Source organism: Calypte anna, chromosome 2 (assembly GCF_003957555.1).
Source record: "Calypte anna isolate BGI_N300 chromosome 2, bCalAnn1_v1.p, whole genome shotgun sequence".
Lineage (NCBI taxonomy): Eukaryota > Metazoa > Chordata > Aves > Apodiformes > Trochilidae > Calypte > Calypte anna.
In genome coordinates this window covers 121,187,756-121,208,233 of record NC_044245.1, presented here as the reverse complement: position 1 = coordinate 121,208,233, position 20,478 = coordinate 121,187,756, and the positions used below count along the sequence as shown (strand labels likewise).

Sequence of the window (20,478 nt, the reverse complement as noted above, 5' to 3'; positions counted from 1 at the left end):
TCCCACCCCCTCCGTGACCACCCCGAGCGAGGAGACCCTCCACCCCTACACGGACACCCAGCCTGAGCAGACGGCACTGCTGGCGCTCGGCGAACTGAAGACAGTGGAACCACAGCTCTGCTTTTAACGAGACATTTGGCCGCTCCCTCGACCGCCTGCCAGAGAACTCACTACTCCGCCGCCCACCCCTCGCCTCAGCCCGGTCCTCCACACCGGGGCCCGGGACCCGCCCCACCTTCTCCCTCTCCCATTGGCTCCTCACTCTCACCCCGAGCCTCTGATTTGCTCTCCGGCCTGTCACTCAAGCCTCCGCGCCGTTCGCCCTGGCAGAGCTTCCCCCCGAGAGCCCTCCCAGCGCGTCATCTCCATCCCTCCGACTACTTCCTGCGAAGCCCCTCTAGGCAGTTACCTGCGGTATCTATTGTCCGCACCGCGGCCGCTCTAGCCAGCGGGCGCTGCCTCTATGACCCGGCGGGGACCGCTGGCGGACCCGTGCCGGTGGGACGGGGGCTGCTGCCGAGCGGTGGAAGAGGGAGCACCCGGGGCGGCCTGAGCAGGGCAGGCCCTGTCCGCGCCGGCTTTCGCTAGGAAGCTGGAGGCAGGGCCCGTCACCCCGTACCCCTGCGGAGTCCCAGCGGCGGCGCAGGTCAGTGGGGGTCGGGGCGGGGTGGCGGTGCCGCCGGCCTTACCGGAGAGCGAGGCTGTGATCGCCGCGCTGATTGCTCTGCGGCGGCTGCTGCCGGAGCCGCCAACCTCCGCGGAGCCCGGCTGGGAAGCTCCTGAGGCCTGGCAGGCCCGGGACGCGGGAGCAGCCTCTGGGGTGGCTCCGGACGCACCTGCGGGCCCTGTTTATACAAAGTGATGTTTGGCCTCCTGCTGTCTCCGGGCGGCCCCGACCCCTGAGTCCCAGCGGCGCTCCGGCTCCTGTTGCGTGCCTCAGCATGCCGGGAGGCAGCGAGGTTTCCAGACAGGCCCCGGGTGTGAGGAAAGAGAAGGGGGCGCCGAGTAACGTGTTCTGTAAAGAGCAAAGTGCATCATGTTCTGGCAGAGGGAGAGTTTTGCCTAAATTCTTATTATGATGCCAGCTGAGAGAGTGAGCTGTTATGGGTGCTATGGGTGACAGAGGTTTCTGTAGGGACTGCCTGCTAAGGGGGTGTGTCAGTGATTCCTTTCCACTTTCTGTTAATCCAGTTTTGTGCAGCCCGTAAGTAACAAACCACTAGTTTGCCACACAATTAGCTTAGATTTAGTCTGCATGGCTGGGAATGTTCAGATGATGATGAATTTCAGGTATGATACAATCCATACCGGAAAGCCACAGTACTGTGTATTACTTACAGTGTCCCAATACATTTCTCTGTAACATTTGTTACCTGCCAGTGGGAGGGAGGTGTTCACCAAGACCAAACATAACGTATGGCCGGTTCGTACTAAAATCTGATTCAAAAATGTTCGGTCATTTATTTGATTTTTACTGGAAGTTAGTGACCTCATGTCTGACTTCTTGTGGGACATTATTAATAGGCAGTTCAGCAACAAGTTGATGATAAAGTGTTCACTTTTAGACTATTACTGTTTTATTCTTATGATCTATTTTACCAATGCTTTCTTTTATAAACTTTTTTTCTTCTTTCCGCTTAAGTTTTCACTCATTTGCAGTTTATTATTCACTTCCCCCGTGTCTGTCATCACTGGTTTATCCAATTAAATTGTTAGTAGGGAAACAGCAAAAACTGTAGTTGCTGGAACATGAATTAGAGTAACAAACGATCCTGGGAAGTAACAGTTCACATCTCTGAATTCTTTTAAGTTTGCTCATACTGCCTGAAGTCATCTGTTTCTCTTACCTGATCTGGAGATAGAGGGTTAACTTCACAGCTGTAAGAGGTAAATTAAGCTCTTCATGAAGTTTCAGGTTTTTCTGTTTGGCTGGGGTTTTTTGTTTGGTAGAAATGGAAGAGACCAGTAGTCCATATGTTAAATAGTGTTGGAGGAACACTTGTATTTTAATTCTTTAGGAATTTACTATGGAAGTCAATATTGGGACACTTATAATGGTTGCTAATGCTCTAGCACTAGTTGACAGAAAGAATACTTTTTTGAAATCAAAAGTTTAATTCTCCACAAATCATTCCTTTATATTTGTGGTGATGCAGAAGAGAGTGCAGTGCATGAGAGATTACACCAGCAACAGGCTAGTTCAAAGTAATTGCATTTTTCTTTAAAGAAAATCCTTCCAGTGTTTTGGTATCCTATGCATTGCAGTAATGCTTTGAAAAGAATTTGTTGTCTTACAAATTCTGCTACTTTTTAACAACAAAATTGGCTTTCTATGCAAACTACTTTTCAGAAAGCAGCATTATCATTTATTTAAGCTATTAAAGTATTAAGATATTTTACATTTACTTATTTACTTACATTTATATTGTACATTTACTCTTTAAATACCACAATGATTATAATTTCTGTATTGTTAACCAATTGATAGAGGCAATGAATTGGAAAGTAAAATAGTTTTGAAGCTATTGTCTATGAAATCTTTTTTTTACATATGCTTTCTTTCCCACCAATCTGGTTTATGTTGTGGAGGGTAAAAGAGATCAGTGTTTGGGCATTTTTATAAATAGCAATATTAATGTTTTATTTCAAAGCACAATTACATATATATATGGATTTTTTTAAAGTAAAAACAGAGTACATGCATTAGATATAGAGCATATTGAAATTACATTAATCGGGGACAAGGCAGCTGAAATAACTCTTTGCTTAGAGTTTTCCCTCAGTTTGTAAGTCCTTTTAACTTCAAGGCCTACTTAGAAGTGGATTTCTATTTGTTGAGATCATCCTGTACCAAATGAAGAAAATCACTTCCCATTAAAGCTGTAGTGAAAATTTTAATGTTGATATAATTGAGTAAAAAAACTAATATTAGACACCTGAGTAAGTGTCAAAGTATCTTTTACTCATGCTAGACATTTTGAAAACTGTAAAGTAGCCTTAATGAACTTGCATATATCTGAATCAGCTCATGCCTAAGTCTCTCATGGCTACCTTTAGGACTCTTGGTACAGCAGTACAAGCATATAAAATAGCATACTCTGAATTTAATTTTTAAAAGTTTAATTTTTCAAGTAATGCATCTTCAAATGCATTATAAATAAATCTTCTGATTAGAAGGCTTTCAGGTATCTGGATTGGTATCCCCCAGTTTGTCTTCATTTTTTCCTAAGGATAAAGAGAAGATTGTTAAAAAAAAAGATTATTAAAGATTATTCTCCCACCCTGAGACCACCCATAATACTGCTTTTATTAGAGATGATATTGACTCACAGAAAGGTTTTGATACTTACTGTGATTCAGGACATACAGGAAGCAAATATTCTTGTGATAGACTAAATAGAACTCAATTAAAACTTTCAAAACAGGTATTGATAGTATATAAAGGCTTAGTTAGACACTTCACAGAATAGAATGGGAAAGGCAATTTCTGTACTGTGATATTTTTTGATGCTGTTACTAATCTGAGGACCTCCATTTGTACTTTGACATCAAATGCTGTGATGCAAGTCAGGACATACATTTGATCTTCTCCTGTGTTTGATCTTTTATAGTCTTTTAAGGTGACAGTTCTGAAAACTGATGAATTCTGGTACCCAGAGAATGTTTGGGAAGGAAGGGTGGAAGAAAACAAGTTTATGGCTACATACTATTGGTACCAAAAAATATATTGTAAAATGAATTACTTATCAAGATGTAAATAATCAAGGGCTAGGCAGTGATGTTTGAACATATATAGTATTCTAATCAAGAAATTGGTCATTCAGAATAAAAGCCAATTTAATTGCTTTGAGCAACATACTCAAAATGGGAGAGAGAGGGAATGTCTTTTCCTAATTTTTAAATGTATAAAAGTCATTTCAAGGCTGTGAGTTTCAGAGAAGAGAGAAAGAAAGGACAGATGAGGGGAGCAGAAGGCAGAAGGAAAACTAGTAGTAAATTGAACAGTAGACAGATATTCAACAAATTGAGATTAATACCTTACTACTTGTGTGCTTTATTTCTATATTAGTTATAATGGCCTACTCTTAATAGTTTAAAAAAAATCTGACAGCATTGTTGCTCTTGAAATTTCTATGTTCAGTGAGAACAGAAATCATGCTCTAAAAAAAGTGTCTAGCTAGTGGGAAGTTCTAGGCATAAATACAACTTCATTAAATTAGCTGCTAAGGTTGGTATGGTCTAATAACAAAAATAAGGTAATAAGGAAAAAAACATGAAAACTGGATAGTGCTTCATTTAGTAAGAAATGTTCTTCATCTGTTAGTAAGTTCGTTCTGGATTATTTCACTAACTGAAGAATATGATACATTGTATTACATTTTTTTTTAAATATGGAACTTCAAAAAAACTCTGCCTCTAATTAAGTATCTAAAAAGTTTTAGAAGACTCTCTATATGTTTGTTTTTAATGAAGATGTTCAGCATGTTTGTTTCAATTTAGCTCATCTCTAAGCTGTATTGTTGCTGGCAGAAGCTTATGTTGGTTACTAATAGTAGTGACTGCTTTCTCTGAGAGTCGGGTTTAAGCATTAGAAAGCAGGATCACAGCCCTAGACTTCAGGAGAGCAAACACCATACAACCCAGGGATCTACTTGGAAGAAATCCACAGCACAATGCCCTGGAAGGGTGCTGGAAAACTGGTTGATATTTATGGATCCCCTCCTTGCAGCATAAGGAGCTTATCACAAAACTCCGACATGAAAAGGAGGTATGCAGAAGCAGTAGCAGGTAACCTGGGAGGAATATAGAGATTGTGTCTGGGCATGCAGAGGTGTGATTAGGAAAGTCAAAGCATGCGTGGAGTTGAAGCTGGTGAGGGAGGTCAAAGGCAACAAGAAGTGCTTCTTTAAATACATGGGTAGCAGGAGGATGACTAGGGAAAATGTGAGCTCTCTGCTGAGTGAGGCAGGGGCTCTGGTGACACATGGAAAAGGCTGAGCTACTGAAGGCCTTATTTGCCTCCATCCCTACTAGACCTTCAGGAATCATAGAACCCAGGGGAAAATCTGGAGCAGGGAAGATGTACACTTGGTGGAAGAGGTTTTTGTCAGAATACTTAAGTAAACCATACATATATAAGACTTTGAGTATCCAGAGAACTATAGGCTGATCAGCCTCACATCAGTCCCTGAGAGGATGGAAGGCGATAGAGCAGCTTATCCTAGAAACCATTTCCAGGCATGTTAAAGACGAAGAAGGTGACCAGCAGGATCCATCAAGGGGAAGTCATGCTTGACTGACTTGATTAACTTTCTACCAGACAGTGACTTGTTTGGTACACAAGAGGAGGGCAGTAGATATGGTTTCAATAAGGCTTTTTCACTGTCTCATGTGAAATCCTCATAGAGAAGCTGATGGACTGGGAAAGCCATGAGGTTAACATAAAATTTTTGAGCGTTTGGGCCCAGGGGAAGGTGATCAATAGTCTAAAGTCTAATTTGAGGCCAATAACTAGCAGTGCACCCCAGGGGTCAATACTGACACTGATCCCATTTAACATCTTTGTTAATCATAGAATGGTTTGTGTTGGAAGCAATCTTTAAGGATCATTTAATCCAACCCCCTGCATTGAGCAGAACATCAGGTTGTATAGGATCTGAATGATGAGGTAGAGTGTACCTTCAGCAAGTTTGCTGATGAAATCAAACTGTGGAGTGGCCGGTAGATCAGAGGATTATGCTGCCATCCAGAAGGACATTGGCAGGATGGAGAAATGGAGTAACAGGAGCCTCGTAAGTTCTACCAGAGAAAGTACGAAGTCCCACATCGAGGGATAAATAGGCACATCCACCACCAATACATGATGTTGGCTGAATATCTGGAAAACGGAAACAGTCTTTTCTTTTGCAGAAAAGACTCTGGTGGTCCTGGAGGACACTAAGTTCAAGATAAGCCAGCATTCTGCTGTTGTGGCAAAGAAGGCTGATGGATGCTGGACTGAACTAGGAGTAGTGTTGTCAGCAGGTAAAGGGAGGTGGTCTCCTCAGAGGTGACAAGAATGTGTCTGAAGTACTGTGTTCATCTCTGGGCTCCCCATTCCAGTGGAGGCTTGGACATACTGAAAAGCCCAGCAAAGGGCTATGAAGATGATTAAGGCACTGCAGTATGACTTTTGATGAGAAAAGGCTGAAAGAATTGGGATTGTTCAGCCTATATAAGAGAAGGCTCAGGGGAGATCTTCTTAAGGTCTATAAATACCTGAAAGGAAGGTGAAAAGAGGATGGAGCCACACTCTTTTCAATGGTGCACAATGACAGGACCAGTGGTAGTAGGCCATGAAATTTCTTGCCTGAAATGCTAGAAGCTGGCCTGAACATAAGGGAACACTACTTCACTAGGAGTGTGACCAAGCAGTGGCACAGTTTGCCCAAGGAGGTGATGGTGTCTCCTTCCTTGGAGATACTCAGCAAGTCATCTGACCATGGTACTTAGCAACTGGCTCCACTTGAGCCATCTGCCTGAGCAGATAGATATTGGACTTCATAAACTTAAAGAAAAAATGCTGATCCCTTTCTTCTTGCCCCTGGGAGAGGGTAACAGTCAACTCTGAATTTTTCTTTTTCCTTTTGTTGTTGTTGTTGTTGTTGTTTAGCTTGCAGTAAATACACAAGCAGTGGTTAGCAGCCCACCAGTGGACTCTCACACGCATACTTTGGGAAAGAGAAACCACTCTGTACTACTTAAGAATGACTGCAGAAAAAGGCCCCTTTGCCTGCAGACTTCTTCAAGAAGTTCCAACTAACTCTTTACTATACTTACTGTAAAGCTTTTTGCTATAAACCTGTAGGCTCTTGAATCAGATTGTGGTGGATGGACAGAGAAGGTAGCAGGCTCTCTGTTTTGCAGCTTTTTAGATGAGCTAAATGGTGCCTGCAGCCCTACATCTGACCTGTATCTACAAGCATTGTTAGTTCACAGCTAAACTTTACAAACTCTTCAGTAGGAGAACATAAGGGATGTTATCTCTTCATAATCTCTCTCAGAGATAGTGGTAGTATTTTATTTGGGTTATTTTGTATGTTTGGACATGATTTGCAAGAAATTTGAAAGATTATTTCAGACTGTTTTCAAAGTAAGCTAAAAAGAATCGGATTTTTAGAGGAAGAAAGGCTAAAAACTAAGAGAAACATGAAACTTTGAGATGGAAGAAAAAGATGACAAATACATGATATAGGAGGAAAAGTCAGGATTGATTCTGACTGGGACTGGGCACTTCCTCTGCCTGCAAGACAGGAGCTGTTTTGCTTTTAGAGGTTGAATCATTCTAATACTCATTTTGTATCAGTAGCTACCTGGGAACAACCTCTCTAAAAATACTGTCTCCACCACTGATTATCTCCACCGTCTTCATTTTTACTAATATTTGAAAGGGGTTGGGAAAGAAGGAAATAACACAAATTTAAATTCTTAAGAAAACTTGAAAAATACATCAAAAAATAATATTGAAAAATACTAATTCTGTAAGCAGAGGAGCTGACAGGACATTGCAGGAAGGGGCTGGCAAGGAGAAAGGACACTTTCCTGGAAAAGGAAATTAATGTAGGGCCATGACACTATGGGGCATAACTGAATCATGAAGGGTAATTCACATTGGAATTGCCAACAGGTTGTAGAAGCTGTCACAATATACAGCTTAGGCTGCCCAGTAAGGAAATTATTATCCCTCTTCTAAACTGTTACTTTTAATACCTTTATGTAGCCATGCCAGTGGATTCTAAAATGCTAATTAAGTTCTAGGATTGAAGTGAGTGTTATGAAAACGTATCAGTCTTCCCTTGTGTGCTTAAACTTACCATAATTACAAAGTAATAAAACTGTCAAGATCTGGGGACACTGAGCACATCTGATTTTCCCAGCATCCCTGTTAGTCACTCTGCATGGCAAACATTTCAGAGTACAGTCATACCAAAAAGGTAAGAGTGGGGAGGAATAGTGTTCCTTAAACAGAATAGCTTCCTACCTTCCAGACTGCATTAATTCTTCAGTAGACTTGTGCAAATAGTTTTGGGGTTTTTCTCCTTTCAATTTTTGGAAGTCTCCAAAAAGTTTCAGTATTTGTATTTACAGTGTTGGGGTGCTGTCCTTGCACATTTATGATGTTGGGCTTAAGGACCATGAGAACAGTTCTTATAGTCAAATGGAGGGCTTGGTTTTCTAACTTGCTCTTGACTGGTGGCACATGTAGGAGTGTGATGCTGAGGTTCAAAGGCAGCCAGTTTCACAACTACCTGTTTTTCCTGGTCCTGATGCTCTTACTGGTTCTGGATGCATCCTACCTGATGCTCTGCTGACCTGTTTGTGTACTAAATCTACAGAAAAATAATCAGGTTTGTTTTCTTTTATTTTGGCATACACAAACACAAGTCTGAAAAATGAGACATGTATGTCAGGTAAAGTACTGGTCTTTATCCTTCCACCAACTAAGAGACCTTGATTTTAATTTGATGCAGTTATTCATAAATTATGCAACATAATACAAGTCCAAAACTTAAAACTGACAGCAAGCTTGTCTTCTTATTGATGTATTCTTGGCTTAAACTTACCATAAATATATACTTTTTTTTTTTCACATAGTTCTCTTTTTGGTAGAGATGTGGACAGAGTTTAGTTACAAGTTAGCTGTGCATTTAGGTCAGATTTAACCTTTCTCTTTAACTTTGTAATGAAAGGTTAAAGGATGTTACTATCTTCCTTTAGTGCAGCACTTGGATCAGCGTTGTTACACTTGCATATTGCTGAATTCATGATTGTACAGTTGGTATGCACACGTATGTAAAAAGGAAGAAAGTTGGAATAAAATCCAGGCAAACCACTGTGTTTCACAAATGGTGAGACTAAGGTGTTGAATGGAAGATTTCTGAGTTTTGTCATCTGTGGTAAATTGTATCTGAGTATATAGAACAGACATTGCTTCTGAATCCCTTCTACATATCTTCTCAATTTTCATCCTGGCATCTCCGTACCTCTCTGGTGATTCATTCGTATGGATCAGACAGGTAGGAGTAGAACAGAATCACAGAGCTGTCAAATGGGAATTTAAGTTAGATGCCTTTTTTGTTTTAGGTAGTTTTGAATGGAAGACATGTAAGGAGGCATATAGAAAAGATGCATAAAATTGGGGTTGACACTGCTTGATGAATAAGGTTATGTGAGATACAGTGCCCTTACTACAGTGCAAAGCAGATATTACGTATGTCAGAAGGCTTAAGGCCAATTTTTCAGGGAAGTAACAGTAACCAGCAAATGAAGAGTTATGGCTTTAACTGCCCACAGTGTTCTCACAACCATGCATTTATCTTCTGTCTTTGAGACATTCTGGAAAGGAGCTGCATACCTCTGCTGGAATGATGTTTCATCTTTTTAACACAAAGGATAGCACATCTACTAAGCTTTTCACTTCTATGCATGCAAAGCAATATGACTTTCAGCTCTCCATCCTTAGACCAGAAGCTCATATTGTCATCATAACCAAAATCTCTTAAAACACACAGGCCTCCCTGTAATCTGCTAATGTGGTCATCAGCAGCTGAGGCCTATAATTATAGCACAGGAGATTTTAATTTGTCTAATATCCTTATGCCTTTTGATTTTAGTGTAGTCAGAGATGCTGCCCCTTCCTTGCAAGGGGCTATTTCTTCCTAACTAAATATCACAATTGCAGTTGTGTCAAACTACTCCAAGAAACCATCTAACCATTTTGCTTTAGTGACAGTAAAAGCACAGCATCTACTACCCGTTAGGTAGTTCCAAAGAAAGAGAGTTAGTATTATGTATTGGGTACATCATTTGGCTCTTCATCTCTGTGTTCAAGGGATTCTTTGAAAAATCTTTTCTGGAAAGGCTAAAATTATGATGCAGCTTTGTTTTTGCTGAGCTTTTGGTTTTTTTTTTTACCACTGGTTTAAAGTAGCAACAACTAAATTTCATTTAGTACAGCAGAGAATGGGAATTTAGAGGTGAAATTGGGACATCCTGTTAGAGATGGGTCTGCAAGTTGACATTCTAAGGAGAGGGATTGTAAAAAAAGAGTAGTAAGATGAGGGAAGGAGAAGAATAACATAGGATAAAGAAGAATACTGAATGAACATATGCCTTTTTACATGCTTATCTTCATATTTATTCTAACACATGAAAATCAGGATCATGTCCAAAAAGTTGGAAGAAATAATTGGCCTTTATGTTGCAGAGAATACAAATGTACTTTGAACTCTTGTACCCTTAAATTTAACATCACAAATTTTAAAAGACAGTATTTAAATACTAGTTACGCAGTAATTACCCTCACAGCTCCAGTCGTTTGCATCTAATAATCTGTCTCTCAAGAGTGCTGACTGATAACATTTTTTTCTGAGGTCAGTGGGAGCTCAGCATTCAAAGTATCTTTAGCAGTAGCCAATAATAGTCTTGGTTGCTAACATACGTTGAGACAACGTATTACGTAGACATGAGATTTTCAGTTTCCATCAAATACTGACAGAAATGACTGAAGTACAGCTTCTATCAGTGCAGCATTCTTCTACTGCTCTTCATTCCTGTTGTATCAGTTCTGGCTCTTCTGAGCTGGTTTTGGTTTTGTAACTTGGAGCCCTAATATTTTGACTCTGGTAGGTAGGTAGTTTATGGAAGATAAATCAATGAGCTATCCTTATGTTTTCTTGCTGTCTTCAGGCATTCGGCAGTGGCTAACCTCTTGTATCCTATTTTATGAAATCGTAAGTTTACAGAGTTAGAGTTAAAGGCAACCTATGATTTGAACATATCTTTGTCCTGTACTACGTTTTCTGATGTTAAATATAACTGTAGCTTTCAGGATACTGGGATTTGTTACTAGTTGCTTACATAACCTCCTTAATGAAAATCTTCATTTCATGTCTGGGACTGACGTTATTTGGTCAGTCATTCAGTGGTTGCCTTTACTTTCTTGATTTTGAAAAATAATGCTGCCTCCCAGGAATATAAGAAATAAGAAATATTTTCTGTTATTGCAGTGCGATACAGGCTTTTCAATTACTGTTAGTAGTTACTCCAAATATGTGAAGAATAAGTTTGTTCTTTGCAAAACTGTAGATACATAGCTGAAGTGGAAGGTTATTTGAAGTAATGACATAGTGATAAGTTAATTTTACAATGATCAAGAGACAACACAGTTGGGACTTTGATCTGAGGATATATCTCTCTGCACTTCATGAGCAAGAAAGAGAACCAATGGTAAAACATTTTTTGAGCTGCTGGGTTCCAGGTTCTGTGTTTTAGTATGAGATAGTGTAAAGGGAGATTTTAAAAAATAACTGGACACATATTACTTGATTTCTTATATTTAAAATGTATTGATTTCGATTTGACATTAAAATATTCTCTGCGATTTATAATAATGAAAAAGAACAGTTAAAAAACAGTACATAAGAAGAAGAGTTAAATGAAAAGAACGGTTAAACGAACATAGAAAAAAACCCCAAACCTACAAAGGCAACTAGAAAAAAATGCACCTCACATTAAAAAAAAAAATCTTAATATTCTTGCGGTGGGTGGAAGATAGGTTTCATTGGTATTTTAATTTTGTGAACATAAAAGGAGGAGTAGTAGGCCAAGGGTATGACTTGCTCTCTCACACACATCCAGTGTGTGCAAAACACAGTTTTGCAACATTTAATGTACAATATCAAATGCCTTGTAGCATATGAGAAAAGTGGAACTGTGAATTAGCACTAGTTTCTAGAGAGAGAGTTTGATTCCTAGCATGTCCACCACAAACAAGTTCCCCCTGCCCAGGCCATAGATGTGAGCTCTGGCATTGACAGAATCAAGTCTGAAGAGGCTGAAAATTCTGTTATCTTGAATCTATGTTTTGTTGTTCCTTTGTGTTGAGATAGTTTATAATATAAACTAAAATAATAATTATGAATGTTAAAAAGACTTGATAGTACAGGGGGCTGAAAATCAGAAGAGTTGCCTGGTCAAAAACTATGCAACGTGATTGGGGGTGAATGTAAAGGAAGAGCATAAGAATGTAAGAGTGAGATCAGTGACTAAGGAATACAGTAAGTTTAAATTTACAAAGCACAAGAAGAGAATCTGTGAAAGGGTAAAAAAAAGTCCAAGAGGAGACACAAAGGTACAGGTCCATTACTGTTATCTATTATTAAATAAGAATGGAGAACAAGTAGAAAATTTTCAAAGACTGATTCTTTACTTCATACTTTGTAAAAGATATATTATGACCTTCTACATCATAAAATTAATCTTAGACAGGAAATGAGTGGAACCAAAGCACAGAAAGAATAGCCTAAGGAATCTTAATATAGATGTTCTCAAGTGGCATATCATAAAGAAATTCATCCTAGAAAGACTGAGGAATTAGACACCACTGGTTTTTTTTTATTTATTTATTTAATGTCCCAGTGGGTGAAAATAGCCAGTGAAATGGGTTTATCTGTATGTTGTTTTGTATTGAAAACTATTGAAGCTCTCTGTTCAATTCCAATTACAGATTCAGAAGTAAATAGTTGAGCAATTAATTTGTATCTAAAAATTTGTATCTAAACAGAGAGAAACTGTAAAACAGCCAATATAGTTTGCCATGACCTGTTTGTAAGAAATCTCAATCTGTTTCTCCTGTTAGAAAGGATGGCAAATTTAATAAGTAAGAAGAAAACTTCGGGTACAACAGAGCTTCATTTTAAAAAGTTTTTTTTCCCTACATAACCATGGTAGGGAAATATAATATTGATACTATCTCCATCAGATGTTGATATTATCAGCATGAAGTTGACAAATTATCTTTACAAAGTAATTATAGTACTCCCATCAAGATGAAAAAGCATTAATGAGTTGGAACACTTACAAAAGTTACTGATACCAAGCTGAAGAGGGGTTGGAAGTTTTCCTGGGTCTTTTTGTTGTTTTGAGCATAAAATTTGAATCCAAAATACTCTTGATGGATTTGGAGAGAATTGCTGAAGTCGGTAAGATGGAAAGGAATTCAGGCAAGTACAAAGCACTTCATTTAGAGGAAAAACTCAACTACATTACTAAAAATTAGACAATAATTATTCAGGCAGAAAAATCACAAAAATATCAGAAGATACAGTAGATCTCAAGGTAAATGCTAAATATACTGCTAGAAAAAAGTAAAGTTTTGGATTTTTTTCCTGGAGATTCATACTTAGCATGTTGTAAGATAGAGGACATTGTCTAGTTTGGCAAAGCTGTTACATGTTGTACCCTCACAAGCCACACTGTTTTTTTCCTCTTGAGAAGATGCTGACAAACGAAATTAATCTCTGTTGATGTTATGGTGTTCTCCTGTGAAATGAAAAGCATCTTTATTTGTAATAAAGAGGATTTCCATTGAATATGAGAAAAATATTATTTTTATTAAACACTGGAACAGAGCAACTAGAGAATGTGTGGAAACAACTTTGTTGAGCATCTGTCAAGATATTCTTGATCCCACATTTGTGCCAAGGTAGGATTGGGTAGTCTTCTGGTCCATTCTGTCTTCACATAAGTACAGTGCTCAGCCAACATGTTTTGGCTGCACAGAAGAAATTAACTAAAATAGTTAAATCATTAACTCCCTGAAGTGAATGGGTTTGCTGTGTCTTGCATCCTAAATGCTGCTTAAAGTCAGAGCAGTAAGGAATGAAGTTCATTTTTTTATTTAATAAAAAATATGCAGGGAATGCTATTGCAGTAGCACTGGGACAGTAGAAGCCCCTTGATTACTCATCCACAGTGGAATAGCCATGTGTAAAAAATGGTATTCTAGAGGTTACTTGGGAAACTTGTGTGTTTCTGCAGGCAAAGTCTACAGACCTGTAAATTTAAATGTAGAATTTTTGTGGGCAAAATTAATTGACAAATATGCCTGATGGTAATACATCTCATACTGATAGTCCCAGAACAGGTCAATAATAATGCTTATATTGATAGCAGCAATGCAGGAGATGTTACTTGGTATTGTAGCTAAAATCTATGTTATCCCCTTAATCATAATTACATTAATATTGACAGACTGTTGACAATACTCACATTACTATCGATAGATTTCTGTCAATAACATGTTTCCAAATAAAATATATTCATTCATAATTTGTACAATGCTCAATAACAGCACTAACATATTCCAGGAGAAATTCCTTTTTCCCTGGTGATTTACAGTATTAGATTTTTTTGTTGCACAGTGAACTGTACAACCATACAAAAGACAAATATAGCTTGGGAAATAAATATTCTGTTTTTTTCCAGGAGGCATTTTTAATTTTTTTTTCTCTGCAATATCTGTGATGGTGTAAAATCAAAATAGAACCTTTCAAGTAGCAGTCTTGCTTAAGTGTTTGATGTAAAGTGTGTTTATGTAACAAGTTTATCACACATGGATTTTATTATATATATTCACTGGACTTTTGACTATCCATTCCTGATCATACAAGCTAAGCCTAATGGAATCCTTAACTGAGCACTGATATTTGTTTTGTTACTGGGCCTAAAATTCTGAGTTCTTAAATTTAAAAAATAAATAAAGAGAAATTTAAGTAGACGAAACAAGGGAGTTTAAATGGAACGAACATGACAAATAGAATTTAATGCAGAAACATGGAGGAAAAGCAATGTTCCTTTTATAATCTGTGTGGCTCAGCAGAATACTAACTGCAAAAATGGCATTTAAAAGTACAACTTAAATGTCTTAACACTTACAGGCTTTGTTTTTTATCTAGCTTTAAACCAGAATACTTTTCATTTTTTCCTACTGTAGGACAACTATTTGTGAAGACAGTACAAACTGAAAAATCTAACAAATTTCTGAAAGAATCTTGTATAGGGGAAATAATTTTAAAAAGAAGAACTTAGCTTATTGTAATTTATTTATTGTTTGTGTTATCAATTGAAAAAAAAATGGATACCAGAGGTAAGAATATAATGATAATTCCAAACTGTAGCACAATAGAGAGATTACAGTTCAGGACACTTTTCTTAAACAGTTGCTGTTATGCAGATCATTAGGACATTTTCAGGCATTTTTCATGGCAAAATGCAAATTTCAGGCTTTTAATTTTTGTCATTGAGAAGTAAGTACCTACCCCATAAGTGGAGAGAAACTTGGAATTATTTCAGAAGTAAGCATAGTGTATAGCAAACACTTCAGCCCATGCATAACCACACACACTGTAATGTGCTTGCACAGTCAAATCAAAGATATATTGATACAACCTTTAAGTAGCACACAAGGTCTAGTTAAGAGCCATGGCTTATGGCAGACCTTCAGTGTTCTTAGCAACAAAGGACTTCAGAACAATGCCCAGTTCTGTTGCTTAAATTGCTTGCCTAACTGTTCATCAAACAGAAAGCTTTGCTTACATGGGAGTATTGAAAGCATAATTTAAAGGATTTTCAAAGAAGTAAGTTATTAATTTTTATGGTTTTGTCTGATATTCTTCCTTTTCCATAACATTTGTGTGAAAGTGTCCTCAAAATTGAATCAATCTACTAGTTGGTAATTCAGGAAGAGACATTAAATATGTCACAGTTAAGCAGTATATATGGTGTTGATTCTATTTTTTAAAAAAAAGACTTGTATTTTGCAAAATCTTGAAGGTTAATAAGCAGTGTTTGGATGTGTTGGTTCAAAAGTGGTTCTCATTTGCTGTATACAAAGTTCCAACTCACACTGACAAGTTCACTGAAGTTATGTCCTTCAAATAAAGTTCTGTAAAGGACTGTGAATATTACAGTTATGCCTAGCATTATTTTTTTATAATTTGTATAGTGAAATAGTAAATCTGTGAAGATTCCTAAATATCTGGAAGGTGTTAAAACACTGCTCTATTACCAAATACAAATGTTTGAATGTGTCTGCTGTTGAGATAAAATTTTATACTGTTGATGTAAAGCTTCCTGAAAGAACTGGTAGCATATTAATATAGAATTCTGGAAAATCTTGTTTATTGAAAAACCCAGTATATTGCAACTTTGTAATCTTTAACATAGGAAATTCCCCATTATACTAAAATCTGTTTATGTTTATTTGTAGAGCATTTTTTGTGAAGAAATGGCTTCCAGCACTGGAAATGAAAAGAGTGTGAATCCTGTGCTCAGAATAAGTCAACTTGATGCTCTTGAACTAAACAAAGCCCTGGAACAACTAGTGTGGTCCCAGTTTACCAGCTGTTTTCATGGATTTAAGCCAGGGGTGTTGGCTAATTTTGAACCAGAAGTAAAAGCATTTTTATGGCTTATATTATGGAGATTCACGATCTATTCCAAGAATGCAACCGTGGGACAGGCTATTCTGAATATTCAGTACAAGAATAACTTATCTCAGACAGAGAAATACCAACCTCTGAGCAAACACCAGAAGTTATGGTACCTTATTTTCACTGTTGGTGGAAGATGGTTGGAAGAAAGATGCTTTGATTTATTTAGCAATCGTCAACTGCAGTCTTCCTGCAAAATCAATCGTTATATTAACTTTGGAGCTGGACTTCTTAAATTTTGTGGACTTGTAAACTTTCTGATTTTTCTTCAGAAAGGAACATTTGCAACGCTTACAGAACGCATTTTAGGAATTAGGTCAGTTTTTTGCAAGCCTCAAGGTGTTCGTCAGGTAGGATTTGAATACATGAACAGGGAGCTCTTGTGGCATGGCTTTGCTGAATTTCTGATCTATCTGCTACCACTTATTAATGCGCAGAAACTAAAACTTAAACTTTCTTCTTGGTGTTTGCCTATTGCAGGTCTTTCCAATAGTGAAAACACATTAGCAGATCACTGCAAGGAGTGTTCACTATGTGGGGAATGGCCTACCATGCCTCATACCATAGGCTGTTCACATGTTTTTTGTTACTTCTGTATTAAGAGTAACTATTTATCTGATATGTATTTTACATGTCCTAAATGTGGCTCAGAGGTACACAGTCTTCAGCCATTGAAATACAAAATTGAAATGACAGAATTACGTGCATGATAGAAGGTTGATTTGGTTTTGTGCTATACATGAAATATGTTATATTGCAGAGATTAATGTAAAAAAAATCTTTTAAACAGCTTAAAGAGGGTTTTAGAGACTCTGTAAGTTGCTGTAACAACAAATATTTCTTTACTGGTGTTATTTATATTTTTTACTGATTAACAGTACCAACTTACCTCTCTGAAGGACAGAAAAGAAAGGAATACACCAGCTCTTCTGCTCACCCGTACTACTTGATTCCAGTCAATACCCCTGTGTTGTCAAGGCATTCTATATCCAGAGTCTGTCAACTTGCCACTTCCTAATTGAATGCTATGTAATTCTTTCAAAATAAATAAGATGCCCAGTAAGCTTTTTACCCATGTGGATTTTATCAGTATAAGCCTTGTGAAAGCTTCTGCAATTACCAAATTAGTAGTAGATGAATGTAGTGGCAAAGTCATCCTTGACATGCCTAAACAATAATTTCAAATTTGAATATTTTAAATTTGAATTCCTAGTGTGGTGTTCCACTTCAAAAAGGAAAGGTGTAGGATGAATTATCATCTCAGCAGGTTGTTTTCATCAAATTCAGCTGCCATAACAGGACATACACTTTTTCTAACTCAGAATCACTCTCTTAACAGTAGTCTGTAAGGGTTAAGTGATCCATTTGGTAGAGAAGAAACTCCACAGTAACATGCCTGTAGGAAATATAGTCATTTCCTGCACAAATGCTGTGCACCTTCTAGACCTTCATGAGATGACTGAACTCATTTTCTTGCTCAGCTATGCATCTCTGATTTTCAGTGACATATGTATGACCACCTCCCACTTCTTCGTTATAAAGCTGTGGGAGACAGTCCATCATCCATTGGAGTGTTGGCAGCCACCCAAGATAACCCACATTCTTCTGAGTCAGAGACACTGGAAAAAGCTATTTACTCACAAGTTGCTGTCCTTGGGACTTGCCACTCTTCTTTTTTTAGTGTAGTTAAGGAGGGTGACAAACCTCACTATTAGCTCACTACCACACAGAAAACAGCTCAAACAGTTACGTGCATGTAGACACTTAAAAAAAAAGTAGGTAACTCTTCCTGTTTTTTACTATTACTGTTTTCTCTGTTGGCTTTACAATGCTTTAATTATTCCCTCTTTTAAGAGTTTATCCATTTATTCTCTGACCTGGTTTTATAAGATTTTTTTTGTTTCTGTTTTGAAACTTGCAGTCATTTTTTTGACAGGAAGTCTTACCCAGAAGTGTCTCATTAACACAAAAATCCATTGCATCCTTTTTTGGCTCTTAAATCAAGTTCTCAAAAAACTTAGGGAGTGAAATCAAGTAAATCACGTTATGATGGCTGTGTTCTTGATTGGCTGTCATCAATAGTCTGTCCCAAAAATAGTACGGTAACAACAGATCGAATATCTTTGATCTACTTTTATGAAATGGTTTATTACATTCTTTAGTGTCTGATTAAAACAACCCACCAGCCTATTTGTTTGAAGATCTTAAATTCTAGTTTTTGATCTTTAGTGACACACAACGCTTTCATCTTGTGCAATTAAATACAGTTAGCGGGTTCATAAGTATCTTTGGGCAGCCCAAAACTTCATTAATGCTGCTGCTGTTCTGTGAGTCAACAGAGACTTCAGAGCAACTGCTTCCAGATAATATGCCACCATATATTATTTGCCATCAAATGTATATATTCGCAGCCTGCCAATTTTCTGTTATTTGCAATTGCAATATGTACCAGCTTGTACACTTCTTATTAGAAGTATCAAAGCTGGTGGCATACCTCTTGTTGGTCCTGAAGCGATTCTGTTTGAATTGTCCTTCCACATCATTTAATTGCTCTTCCTGAGCTAATGTATTAGCAACCCTGACTTTGAGGTGATCTAATGTCTCCAGAAAGGGTCGTCAGCATTCCTACTACCTCTCTCTTTAACTGGCCTTAATTGATTAAGATGTACGCATCCCGTGATTGTGTTTTATGATAATAGCAGACCTTAGTTTTGTCTGGACTCTTCATTCCATCTGAAGTCACAGTACAGTAGTGTGTCACAAGAGCATGGATTTTCTTTATTGAACTCTGTTAGGTATCATGTTCTTTTCACATAGGAGTTGATTTTTTTCCTATTTAAAAATGTTTCTTTTTCCTGAATATTTAAATAATTTTATCTTCCTTTTTCATTCTACCTCTCTTGGCCCTGCTCTTTGATTTACCTAAGCTGTATGAATTTCCTGAAGTTTGTTTAGTCTCTTGCAGCTTTATGCAGGTGAAATCCTAGTAAAATGTATACTCTATTTTTCATCCCTATTACAGTATCAGTAGACAATCTACTTCCATTAGTTTTGTACCTCTTATTGTACATCTGTTTTCTGCTGGCTGTACTTTACTCCATGTGGCTTGTCTGGTTTTCTTGTGTAGTTGGGTCTTTGATGGTTAACTTTGATAATTAACTTCGGATTATTGTACCAAAGCATTGGCCTACTACTTCATCATTGGTGTGTTAGGTCTGTAGCCCATAACTGACCAAGTTTGTAAAGTCTGTGTCTTATGGCATAAATAAACCATTTGCACTACCCTGAGATCCTAGATCCTAAGATGCGGCTTGAATTCTTTTATTTTCCATGCAAGTAAGCAGGTACCATGCATCCTATCGAAAGAAAATGTTTGGCAGAGAGTGGTTTCTTTTGTCAGATACAGAATTGTTATTGTTTTTCAATGTATCTTGTGCTGAAACCTTTGCTTAGTTGTAGTCACAACTAGGAATGATGAGGCCAAGGTTTCAAGTTGAATATTGAAAATCTGCTGGCTTCCAGGCTACATTTCTAGGTCTCCAAAGCCAATATTCAGTAGCTTCCTCATAGCATTGTAAAGTTAAAAATATACCTTCTTAATACTGTAATTCTCCTTTGTTGTGTCTTGCATTACACAAACTGCAGAAAAGTCTTACTTGGAGATAATACAGAAAAATGGTAAGTAATTTAACAGTGTAGTAATTTTAATTTTTAATAATTGCATAATAATTGCATTGGTAATTCATCCTTGTAAGCATTATATTTTTAGGTTAAAACTTTACTATGAGCAAGGTCTAAGATATGTCTGGTGATCCTGCCTGCCGTAGAAAGAAAAAAAAATTATTTTGGAATGTTAATCTCATTAGTATTTTTCTCTTGACAAAAGGTATTTGCTGTTCAGCTACTATGAGACTATACTTCTAGGTAGTCATATGTGTATCAATGAAAAGGATAAATGCCTAGAATTTAAGAAAGTTAAAGAACCGGAATTCTTTTTCAGTTTTGGATAAAAGTTACAGCCCTGTAGCAACACTTTGTGCTCTGCTGTGTGTCTTTGTATGCTACATGAATGTTTTTATTGTATCAGAAATGAAAAAATAAAGCCAGAACTGAACCAGATTAATTACATTGAGAAACATATTGAATTTTTTTTCATATCTTCATT

The 20,478-nt window shown here is 37.6% G+C and overlaps 1 protein-coding gene across 2 annotated transcripts; it reads left to right on the top strand.

The window, feature by feature from the left end:
• Positions 1-341: 341 nt before the first annotated feature.
• Positions 342-19,601, top strand: PEX2 (peroxisomal biogenesis factor 2). Of its 2 annotated transcripts, XM_030446166.1 has the most exons (3): positions 342-646; positions 16,091-16,663; positions 17,192-19,601. In XM_030446166.1, the coding sequence occupies exons 2-3, from the start codon at positions 16,109-16,111 to the stop codon at positions 17,261-17,263; spliced, it is 627 nt and encodes a 208-aa protein (XP_030302026.1). In that variant the 5' UTR covers positions 342-646; positions 16,091-16,108; the 3' UTR covers positions 17,264-19,601. The 2 variants fall into 2 exon arrangements, with proteins under 2 accessions (XP_030302026.1, XP_008491731.1); XM_008493509.2 differs by lacking the exon at positions 17,192-19,601 and having other exon boundaries at positions 16,091-17,173.
• The last annotated feature ends 877 nt before the right edge of the window (positions 19,602-20,478 follow it).